The 12588-nt window shown below is 39.0% G+C and overlaps 1 protein-coding gene across 1 annotated transcript in view; it reads left to right on the top strand.

Annotated features, from left to right (window-relative positions):
* The window catches only part of MRPS5 (mitochondrial ribosomal protein S5), a 64932-nt gene that overhangs the window by 17437 nt on the left and 34907 nt on the right, over positions 1–12588 (top strand). The window contains exons 3-4 of the mRNA XM_074817360.1: positions 8551–8676; positions 8969–9202. Of these exons, the coding sequence (XP_074673461.1) occupies positions 8551–8676; positions 8969–9202 (360 nt within the window). The remainder of the gene's footprint in view (positions 1–8550; positions 8677–8968; positions 9203–12588) is intronic.

Here is a 12588-nt window from a genome sequence, read left to right as displayed (position 1 = left end):
TACACCTTCACTGTGGTGAGTGATCCGTAAATGTCTCGAATGGTGCACTTGCGGCATCGAGTTAATGTCCAGTGCCACTTTAATCATTGAAATACTGTGAACAGCTACATGTTGAATGTACAGCTGCAGAATTTTTACAAGAGCTGTGCAGTTGAAATGCTGTCCACAACCTGTCAGAAGAAAAGAAGCATTGCTTTTGGAGTGAAGAGTTCTGGTGGCCACTTAAAAACAAGCTCAGTGTGCAGAGTGCTTGTCTGTGTTCTCTAATTTCTCTAAATAACGTTTTTCCTGAATTGGCATATTTGTCTTGCTCTTCCATAATTGATTCTGGGCATTCGGTGATTGTGCAGTAACCATGAAATTATAAAAAAACCCCTTGTTTAGCATGGAAATTGTGAATGGAATTTGGAAGTACCAAACTTAATACATAGAAGCATCTTATTGGGACATTTTGTAGATTGACGTGATTTAAACACTGGTTCCTAAAATATTTTTAATTGTAAATTTTTTCCTATAATGGAAATGTACATAACTTACAAGGACGGTGTTAGAGTGATTAATTTTCTGAGATCATCAGCACCATGCAGCTTAAACAATGTACAGCACTTTCAATTTTAGTGATACATCCCCCTGGCATGTGACTGAGGATTCATTTAATGGTGTACTTCACCAGAAGTAGCAGGTTTATGCATCAATCAGTTCTACCGTAGGGTGGCTGTTACTGGACCTGTAGCTTTACCAGAAATTTGAGAGTTTTGATAAGATTTCTGAACAGCATTTTAGTTATTACTGTCTTCCATTTTACAAATGGAGGAAGCATCTGGAAGTTCTCTTTGGCTTTGGAGCCTTGAAAATTGGTTTTGGTTAAATTGGTGGAAGAATGCCAAAGTGTTATTGTGATCTATTATCAAAAATAACAGAAGTATAGGTTAAAAGCCAATGTTTTTTAAAACCCATCAAGGGTTTAAAAAAAATTAACTGCTATTGGGCTTTCTAGGCTTCTGAAGCAAGCTGTCATTTTACAAGGAAAGGCTAATGTTTAGAACTCCTATAGACTATTTTAGTTAGCTATGGTAAGACAGGGTTGCAGTTGTCTTTTTTGGAGAGATCATAAAACCCAGTTTAATTGGAGTAATCCAGCGCTGCCTGTACCTCAGTGATGAGACTGCTTAATAATTTAGTTTAATCATACCAGTGCCATGTTAAAAATTCTTATTTGATGGAATATCAATTTATTGGCAGTGGAGTTGTCACTGAGAACTTGTGTAATTTGAAAGTGAGTGGATTACTGTTCACCTTAATAGCAGTATTAGATACTATAATTGAAGTGTTATAAAGATGAACTTCATTTTCTTTCTGGACTCAGCACATCCTGCTTTGGAAAGATGACCTAATACTAATTGTTCATGAACACTGACAAAATGACCTCTCTCTCGAGACTTTGCCTGTTCAGAACCAATACTGAAATGCAATTCTCAGTAGTGAAGAATTTGTTTGTAAGCTGTCTGGAACATGAACAGACTTTTCACTGTCTAATATACAGTTGCATAGTTCTTATCAAAGATGCACATCCTTAAAATGCTAGCCATAACATAGACTTTTGAAAGTACAACCATGTCAGAGAACAAAAGAGTAGATATGGGTTTGTTTTTAATATGTCTTGTTCTACAAGATACAATGATGTCTTGTTCTACAACTGGAATCTCTAAGAGTCAAAGTTGTACAAATAATTGACATGTTGTTTTCCTTATTCTTATCCTATTTCAGCTATACCTAAAGACCAGATCTGAGAGTGGGCCCATCATTTGCTTTTCATACCTGTTTAATGCTTGGCCTATTTTTAATCACTTCTCAGTGCTTCCAGTTGTGATGAGGTGATAGAAATGTGTTTTCTAAGAACTTCGAGTCCATAGTGTTTTTTCAGAAATGTCTTTCAAAACCAACAGATACTGAATATGGAAACTATACCTTACAGTAGTGTCTTAGAGGAGTAAGTTAAAAATGAACTTTTAGAATGTGAGAAAAACCTTGTCTCATCAGACCAAATGTCCATCTAACCGAACATCCTGTCTCCAATAGCAGCTGATGCTGTTGGAAGAAAGTTAAGAATTGGATGAGCATGTAGGGATGCTTCCTTAGAAAAACATCTCAACCTTCAGTGATTTGTGACATGAAATTTTTTTAATTTATAGTTCTAGGTGGCTTTTTCTTCTATGAATTTGGCTGCTTTTGAATGCATATAAATGATCTGATGAGTGCATTCTCTTTACTGTAGACAGGTAAGCATGTGTTTGTCCAAGAAGACAAGGTCAAGGAAATGCCCTCTGTACTTGAGTATAGTGAGGCTTCGTTCCTAGAGGAGTTGATTTTTAAGCCTTTGACCTGTCTCTAAGAAAAAATATCTCCTTGTGGTCATTAAGCAGCTGAGTCTAGACTGTGTAATTTATCATGCAATTTGTAACAGAATGCGTAAGCAGCACATTCCCTTTGCAGATGCTCCTTCACACACATAAAACATGAAATATTTTTTCCAAATCCCGTTTTTTTTGGAGATGGTGGCAAAACCACTGGCCTCTGGAGGAGGAAAGGGGTTGAAATATCATACTTTTTTAGAATTCATCTGATAATAAATTAAGTACATATTCTAAGCTGAAACCTGGAAGAGAATGTTAGTGGTATTATAACATGTTCATTAGTCTTTTTATTATGTCAATATTAATGTCTTTGGATCTCTGCTGCTGTGCTGCCACAAGGCAGCAAAAAGCTTAAGGAAAAATTGCTTGTAAGTGGAAGAAGTGAGCCTACTTGACTGTTTTACAAAATTTTTACTCCCTTCAGTTTTCCAATTTACTGCTATTTGTCTGTCTTTGTAGTTTATATTCTAAGCAAGATGGGAACTCATCATGCAGGAGGCAGAGGAATCTGCTTTTAATCTCAGTTCATCGGGATCTAGGATACTCTTTTCTGGTATGGTTTACAGCAAGTCTTTGTGGTAATCATAGAATGGTTTGAGTTGGAAGGGACCTTAAAGATGATGTAGTTACAACCCCCCTGCCATGGGCAGGGACACCTTCCACTAGACCAGGTTGTTTAAAGCCCTGTCCAACCTGACCTTGAACACTTCCAGGGAAGGGGCATCCACAACTTCCCTGGGCAACCTGTGCCAATGTCTCACCACCCTCACAGTTAAAAATTTCTTCCTTACATCTAATCTAAATCTACCCTCTTTCAGTTCAAAACCAGGACACCTCATCTTATCCCTACACTCCCTGATAAAGAGTCCCTCCCCATCTTTCCTGTAGCCCCCTTTAAGTACTGGAAGGTTACTATAAGGTCTCCCTAGAGCCTTCTTTTCTCCAGGCTGAACAACCCCAACTCTCAGCCTGTCCTCACAGGGTAGGTGCTCCAGCCCTCTGATCATCTTTGTGGCCTCCTCTGGACTGCTTGATCAGGTCCATGTCCTTCTTATGTTGGGGGCCCCAGGCTGGACACACACAGGTGGGGTCTCGTGAGAGCAGAGGAGAGGGGGACAATCACCTCCCTTGACCTGCTGGCCACACTTCTCTTGATGCAGCCCAGGATATGGTTGGCTTTCTGGGCTGCGAGCACACATTGCTGTCTCATAACCAGTTTTCCATCCACTACTACCCCAAGTCCTTCTGAATCCACTCATCACCCAGCCTGTGTTTGTGCTTGGGATTGCCCTGACCCATGCGCAGGACCTTGCACTTGGCCTTGTTGAACTTCATGAGGTTTGCATGGGCCCACCCCTCAAGCTTGTCAAGGTCCCTCTGGATGGCATCCCTTCCCTCCAGCTTTCGACTGCACCACACAGCTTGGTGTCATCTGAAAACTTGCTGAGGGTGCACTCAATCCCACTGTCCATGTCAGCGCTGGTCCCAATACCAACCCCTGAGGAACGCCACTCATCACCCCACACACATTTGGACATTGAGGCGTTGACTCTGAGTGCAACCATAGAGCCAGTTCCTTATTCATCGAGTGTCCATCCATCAAATCCATGTCTCTCCAATTTAGAGACAAGGATGTCATGAGGGACGGCGTCAAATGCTTTGCACAAGTCCAGGTAGATGACATCAGTTGCTCTTCCCTTATCCACCAGTGTTGTAACCCCATTGTAGAGGGCCACCAAATTCATCAGGGACAATTTGCTGTTAGTGAAGCTGTGTTGGCTGTCACCAGTCACCTCTTTTTTTCCATGTGCCCTAGCGTAGTTTCCAGGAGGATCCACTCCATGATCTTAGCAGGCACAGAGACTGACTGACCTGTAGTTCCCCAAGTCCTCTTTATTTCCCTTTTTAAAAATGGGGGTTGTGTTCCCCTTTTCCAGTTAGCAGGAACTTTGCCAGACTACCACAACTTCTCAAATATGATGGATAGTGGTTTAGCCACTTCATCTGCCGGTTCCCTCAGGACCCATGGATGCATCTCATCAAGTACCATGGACTTGTGCACCTTCAGGTTCCTTAGATGGTCTCAAACTTGATCTTCTCCTACAGAGGACAGTTCTTAATTCTCCTAGTCCCCACCTTTGCTTTCTGCAGCTTGGGTGATTGATGTGTCTGGAGCCCTTGCTGGTGAAGGTCATGGAGTACCTCAGCCTTCTCCATATCCCACGTGACCAAGTCTCCCTTTTCCTTCCAGAGAGGGCCCATGTTTTCCCTAGTCTTCCTTTTATCACTGACATACCTGTAAAAGCTTTTTTGTTGCCCTCGTGGGTTACTGTTACTTGTGAGTTACTGAGGTATGGTCCAATATTAATCTTCCTCTGAAGTAAGCACCAGGGCTGTCTGGTTCCTGAAATTCAGGGATAGTATAAAAAGACACAAAACCAAATCCTTTTCAAAATATTACAAACATCTTTTACGTAGATTAAGCAAAATGGAGTGGCGTCATACAAACTTACTATTAGCAGTTGTTAGCAATCAGCTTGCATAAAGGATGCTTTCAGCAAAATTCAACAGTCTTTTTCTAGGCCATAAAATAAAATCTTATATATGACACATTTTCTTTTATTTTTTTCAGTTAGTAGATATGTGCTTTTTGATAACTGACTAGAAATGTGTAGTGGATTTTATACTGGGTCTGTTTTAACTCTGGAGGAATACATGGAGTCTCCCATTTTACAAAGGCAAAATAAAGGTAAGGCTACAAATCACTAAGAGACTGCATACAGAATCACAGAATCATCTCGGTTGGAAAAGACCTTGAAGATCATCCAGTCCAACCATTAACCTAACACTGACCGTTCTCAACTACACCATGTCCCTAAGCGCCATGTCAACCCAACTCTTAAACCCCTCCAGGGATGGGGACTCCACCACTGCCCCAGTGGTGGGAATGGGGCAGCCCATTCCAACGCCCAACACCCCCTTCTGGAAAGAAATATTTTCTAATATCCAGTCTAAACCTTCCCTGGTGCAAAACCTACCTACTGTACTGTCTTCATTTCAGAGCTTTTCTGCAAATGTGAAAAGCAGTACAGTGATTCTCATTTCTGTTTGGGGTTATTTCCTCCAAGACATTTCTCCTGCCTGTGTATGTGCTCTCCAGTCATTTTGGTGCTTTGCTGCTGAGTCAGACTGACCTTTCTTATGGTCAGATTTTTATTTTCTTCATTGCTGTGTTGTCTGTCTGTCGTAAGCAATGTCCTCACCATAGTAATCTTCTTGACTGCAGCCTATCCCTTCCATATTCCATTCTTGTCACTTTGTCTTAAAATCAGTGTGGTATCTTCCATCTTTTAAAGAACTCTCAACTCTGTAGCCTGTAGGCTTTCTGATTAAATTCAGCTGCTTTCCAAACAGATTATGATATTATTATAGACTGATTAGATGAACTGCACTTTGGTACCAAATGTGACATTTTCATCTGGTTCTAATTTTGTCAGAATTTGTGCGGTGCTTGAGGCCAAAACTTGACTCAATCTGACCTCATTTCACTCGATCTGTTGGCATTGACTGGTCTCCTTTCGTAGAAACAACCTCCTTACTCTGTGCCTTTTGCTACTTTCCTGTATTGGGATTAAGTGATTTTATCATGCAGATATTTAGAATACAGCTCAAAGTGATGGGAGTTTTTTTTTAGTATATTACCAGCTCAACAGCTGCCTATTCTTGTCTCTAAACTACTTGTTGCTGCCCCTCTGCAGCCTCCTTTGTAGCTGTTATGACCCTTTGTGAGGCCACACAAACTGCAGTAGATTGGGGAACCGTTCCAGCATAAAAATAACCTTGCAAAGAAAAATGTAAATACCTTTATTGTAATTCCATGTTTCCAGGCTAGCAGGATTATCATAAAAAAAGGAAATTGCTGGTTACACAGTGTTTTCTGAATAAGCTAAGAAGCTTAGCATGATTGATTGTCAGCCTTCCAACTCATGCAACAGTCCTGCAGTCCATGTTAGAATATGGAAAGCTGCATCATGCATTACCTACTTAGCACCAGTCTTTTTCTATACTGAACGTTAATGCAGTGTTGTCTTAGGGTAATGTTCACTACTTTGTAGACAGTCTGGTAGCTATCACAGTTTGTCTTTTTTTGAAAGTAATATGATGAGTCAATAATGGAGTTTTTCTGTTTGAGTTCTGTGCAGCTGAAGATTTTTTTTTTTTCGTTTAGCATGTAGCTGCGTGCATCAGTTTGTTGTAATTGGTTGGAAATTTTTTTTTTAGTTGCTGACAGTTCAGACACTGATTTCAAGCCATTTGGTGCAGTTACTGTTTGTGGGCTTCTTTTTAACCATAAACCTCTGGGCATTAGGGTTCACTTGAATGTCTAGAAAAGAGTGTAATTTCAGATAGAAATTTCTTTTTTACAGGGACTAAGACCTACCTAGGAGCAAATACAGTTCTTGCCTCACATATAAGAAGTGGGATAAACGTTGCTGTTTTCCGTGGGCATTTCTACTGGTCTATAATACACAATTTCTACTGGTCTATAATACACAATTTCTACTGGTCTATAATACAGCCAAAATCTACATTACATATTTTGGCTTGTTGTACTATTATACAATATGTTACTTAGATCTGTAGTGACTTTCTAGGCCATTCTGCTGTTGCCCATCTTGAGGGAATACTGTTTTGTAGCTTCCTGGACTTGCAGAGTTGTGTGTCCTTCCTTGTATGCTTACTTTCCAGTGTACTGAGCTTTAACTACTTGATTCAAGATTATACTTCTCAAAAAAGAATCACAGTTATGCATCCCACTTTGAAAAGGATTTTTGACTGAAAAGATGGGCATCATACCTTTGGGATAGCCACCTTGACACCTTATACAAACTTATTCAGTACAGAAATAAACTTGGGCATTTAGTGGTACCTCTGAAAATCCTGGAAAGCTCCTGTCCTTCACTTGTGTTGTCAACATAGCACAGTCTCCCCAGTTCCAATGCATTTTGCCAGTCTGTGAGACAGGATCTCTCACATGCATCAATCTAACAAGCATGAATTGCTGATAGGAAACTGTAGGGATTTGAGCATATTTATTTTAATTCCCCTGGTTAAAAGTGCGTACTGACTTTTTTTGTCTACTTTAAATAAACAAAATCAGTTTCTAATCAGAGAAGACAAGAGATTTAAACTGCCATAGTAACATTGCCCCCGGGTGAAACACATACTAGCATTAATCTGCAAATATAACAGTGGCGATGCTTGTGTATTCTGTGGTGATAGCCTTCTTGTCTGGACTAAAGGATGAAATATTGTCTGTGGTGTCTTCTTCACATCATCAGTTTCATTTTGGTGTGTTTGTTTTTGTCTAACTTATGAGGATATCCTGTATTTCTGTGGGTTTGGCAAATAGTAGTTTGAAGTTAACTACTAAATACATGCTTCCTAAGTCATGCTCTCATACATTGGGTGAAACATCTTAAGGCAGTGCATGTCCTGTAGACAGCCATCGAGTGAGGAGGCCTAACCAAAGCCTGAGCTCTGTGATGAGGCTGTTTTAAGTGTCTTACATTCCTTCTTCCTTACATTCCTTTGCATTTATACAGGCAATAAGGGGGACCTTGTATTTTGTCAGAACAGGAGAACAGCAGTAGATTTATGCTGCTGGTTAACTACTTGTGTTTTGTGGCTTTTTAAAGTAGGCTAACCCTTGGATATTTTTAGGAGTGATTCAAGTTGACTGTCATTGATATTTGTCCTTGGATAAGTGCTTAGAGGTATTGCAGCTCTGCGTTACTAATGAATGATTTTCTTTTAATGGCCTGGGAATTAATACCTTACTGGTTAGGAACATTCACCTTTAAATTGATTTTGAAAATCCTTTTAAAGACTATGCACCTGGCTGTGTCCCTGTCTGATTGCAATCATCAGGGGTAGAGGCACATCTCTGCACCAGATACATACATACATGATAGGAAGTCACTTTCTTAGCAAGGCAGTAATCCTACAGTTTAAATCCCAGGAAAGATCAAGCAAGGGTTAACATTTCAAGGTTTGGGGTTTTTTTTTATGTTCAGCTTCAGTTTCCAATGTAAGCTGTACTTGTACGTTACTTATGAAAGCTTTTTTATTTCAGTGACAGCTGATGAGCTATGGAAAGGAGCTTTGGCAGAGACTGGCGTGGGAGTAAAGAAAGGAAGAGGAAAGAGAAGGAAGAAAAAGCTAAGGAAGAATCTCAATAGAGGCCAGGAGATTGGTGAAGGTAGATTCACAAATAAGGGGGTGAAGACATGTCTTGACCTTTTCATGTATAGTGTTTCTTAATAAATTGCTGTTAATTTCTGTGGTGTCAGAACTGCTTGAGATATTTTTGTCTTTTAAAAAAAATCCTGATATGATTTTTTAAATGTTATTCTTAGTTCTTAAATGTAAATTTTGTATCATAAAATGCACTTGAAATATGTGAGAACCTTCCATTTTATTGCATTTTTCCAGCATGCAGAGTTTCAGTCCTGATTTGGCATAAACCATAATTTTTCTCTGTTAAATTTAAGGACGTTCTGGTTTCCTCTGGCCTGGTCTTAATGCTCCTGTGATACAAAGTGGGAGAGTCCAGACAGTTACCCAACGAAAAAAAGAAGAACAAGAGAGAATTCAGTCTGATATTGTTCAACAGAGAGATACATGGGAGAAGAAAAGAAAAACAAAAGTAAAGAGAGAGGGAGGATGGAGTGGAAAGTGTTGGGGAGGTGTCATTCTAGATCCTCCTGACCCAGGTCCTTGTGGAGGTAAGAAAACTGATTATCTGTCAGTTTTGTCTTCCTTAGCCTTTCTGATAAGGGGCTCGAAGAAAGTGAGATCCAGACTTCTCCTGTGATTGAAAATCAATTCCTGTACTTCTCTTATGTGCCCATACCTGAAGCAAGGCAGCTAAATCGAAGAACAAGTTGTGTTAACACAAGTGAGATTTGTTAAATCACTGCTTAGTTTAATATAGCTGTTAGACTATGTTGTTATTGTTGTTATATATGTTGTTATATTGTGTTGTAGACTGTATGATGTTATACTGTATTACAGAGTACTGTATTATGTTGTAGACTTACAGGAGTCTTGAAGTATAGAAATACTTTTCTGTGTTCATCGTCAGTTGTCTTGAGTATGAAATATAGCCATAGCTTTTTATGGTTTCTTAAAGGATCCTGTGGGATAAATCAGGCTTTTTTTTTCTAGATCTAATAATAAAATATGGTTAAAGATGATGTAGTTTGAATGTAGCTAATAGAAGTTATTTATTTATTTATTTGCTGCCAAGTTAAATATCATAGTGAAACTAGAGGTCCCATACCTAGAGTGGAGAGAGGTGACCTTAACTTTTTTAACAATGCTGTTATTCAGACCACTAAAAATTCTACAGTAGCTTTGTTTAACATTTAGAAGCCTAATGCTTTTCAACTACTTAGATATGAAAGTGAGTTGTTACTGGTATTCAGCTGAGTTTTTCTTGTGTTGCTTGTGTGTTTATTGTCATCTTTCTGTAGGCTTTTGTAGTAAGGTGAGCTAAGACAGCTGAAGTTTTCTAGCACTGTTGTTTCAGACTTGTTGCAGTCATTCTAAGCTTGTTCATGTTTTCAGAGCTCTTTGTCCAGGAATATGTTCTCCCAGTGCAAGCTTGGATCTTGGAACATATGTTGGAGCAAGTCAACGTAAATGGGAAATTACATGCATGGAATCACAATTATATTATTTTCTGATCTTCTTGCAGTCACCTTTGCTCCCCAGTCTGTCTGGTGTTTTGTTTTTTAATTTCTTTCAGTCTGTGAATATTTTCTGGTTACATTCTATTAGATATTAATTAAAAATTCAGGCATGCTTTGAACCAAGCCATAAGATAGTAAGAGCATTGTCTTTCCATTGTGATATAATGCCCTCGTCTGTGTAGATTGAAGTTATGCTGGCATTTTTGTATCTTTCTGCTTTATAAATTTATGCTGTTGTTGCTGTCTACTACTTCTCTGTTCCCTTCCCAGGTTTTCCATTCCTGTAGCTGGTCTAGATGATTTTGTGATTTCTGTTGCTGCAGTGTCTGAGGTGTATAGTTTCCCTCATGTTTACCTAGTGAATAAGGAGAGTTTGCCTGCCATCTCTTTGAGTTTTAATTTCATTACCTTGAAAGCAGATATTCCATGGAAGGCAGTGACGTGACAATGCACTTGGCAGAGTGTCACTGAATCTTACAATTGAAAAATAGAAGATTTGAGAAATCAATAAATTGTTCGAAATTCCCTGTAAGTCAGTGGTGGAATATGCAAAAAGTCAAGAAAATTTCATGGTTCTAGTTCCATACTTTGAACACAAGACTGCATTGTTTTTAAATTCAAATATATTTTCAAGTATTTTATTCCACTAAAAGAAGTGGCAGCTGTTGCAGACATTATGTATGTATGTATGAATTTTACCTTCTGGTGCTTTTCTTGATTTTGCTTTTAGCTGATACTGTTGATTTTGATTACTTGCATTAAAGTTGGCTGTGTGGAAGCTGTAGTAGCCAGGTCAAGTTTTGCCAAAAATAGGAAAGTGTACTACAATCAAAATAGGAAAATGAAACTGTCAGCTTGTATTATAGTGCTTGAGAAAAAGCAGTTTCTGATTAGTATACACTAATTTCCTTTGAATCTGTTAAAAATTGCAGGGATTTTCAGGTCCTGATAGTTCTTTCAGCATCTTCTTATTCAAAGGATTAATGATTTTGCAGGGGAACTGGACCACTGGCTGTGTGCAAAGCACTGTCAAGGTGGTAGGAGGAATAGACCTGAAACTGCCAAACTCAATGAATCCTTTTGGCCTGAGACTGTGGCATGGCTGGATTCCCTGGTGTCTAAGCAAGAATGAGTTCTGATTGAGATTTCTGCAGTTCAGCCCTTCCTAGTATTCTGGTATTAGATTGTCTAGTAACAAACAGAGACTGAGTATTATGTTGCAGCTTCCTTCACCAGCATTCATATTTGCTAATGAAAGCAAGTATAGGAAGTTTGTAGAAACCTCAATATTGTTAGCCTTTAACGTCTGGCAAATTTGATTGAAATTGACTGATACGTTAAAAAAAAAGTAATTAAAAATTGGGGACATGCTGTGATTGTATATGCTTCATTCTTTTGGGGGGGATCTTATTCCCCTACACCTTTACTTATTGTGGCAGCTATGAGTAGAGAAAGAACAGTATTTTTCAGTTGGAAATAAAATTATTTTTCTCCAAGTTTATGGTGATTCTCTGCAACTGAAGAGGCTTCAGAGAGGGAAGAGACTGCCTGTCAGCATTCATAGCCTCTACTGTGAGCTAGAAGTTTACTTCTTATAGACTAACAGATCTCTAAATTGTGCTGAGGTGATCGTGTTTATAATCATGGGAGGTTATGTGTAAATGACAAAGCAGTGCTTGGTGAAGGAATGAGTTCCCAGTTTTTCACCATTACACTGTTTTCAGCTTTTCTGCAGAATTTCACTGGAACTACACCAAATAAATATTAAATGCTTTCATTAACACTGGTCTTCTATGTTATACTGAAATGCTCTGTTCATGAGATAAATTGGAAAAGCAGGAGGTTGGAAGGATCTCTTATCTATTCTGCTTCTTATACAAAGATGTTGCATTTTATTCCATTGTCAGTTATTTTCAAAGTCAGTAGGTTTTTTTCCACTGCCAAGCTGATAATAGGGTACTCTGGGTGGACAATGTGTCTGTATTAAAACACAGATCAATTATAATTATGCACTCAATTGCATAAAAGGAAACAAATGTATTTGCAATTTATATTCAGGTGTTTGTGTGGTCATCAGGTTTTGAAACAAACTCAAAGAAAATGGGATCTTTTTGGCAGTATCTGTGATTTGCAGCATTTTTGCCTGCTTCTGTAATATGGATTTTGAGAAATGCTGGTGGGACTGCTGAAAACCAAGCCTAAGGGATTTGCTTGCTGACTTTTCTTACAACGTATGTCAGGGTGAAGGCCTGTGGGTAAGATGTGACTGGGCTGCAGTTTGCATGGTTTTGTGCTCTCTCATTTGACTTACTGTCTTCTCAGACAGTACATGTAGAGATGCCCATGTCATGCCCGGAGCTCTCCAGTATTCTTGCTCTTTCCTCTTCCACAATGTTATAAGGCATTTCAGAAACATC

The sequence above is a fragment of the Strix aluco genome, chromosome 3, assembly GCF_031877795.1.
Source record: "Strix aluco isolate bStrAlu1 chromosome 3, bStrAlu1.hap1, whole genome shotgun sequence".
In the NCBI taxonomy this organism is placed as follows: Eukaryota; Metazoa; Chordata; class Aves; order Strigiformes; family Strigidae; genus Strix; species Strix aluco.
Note: the sequence above shows the minus strand (reverse complement) of the source record. Positions and strands in the feature narration are given on the sequence as shown.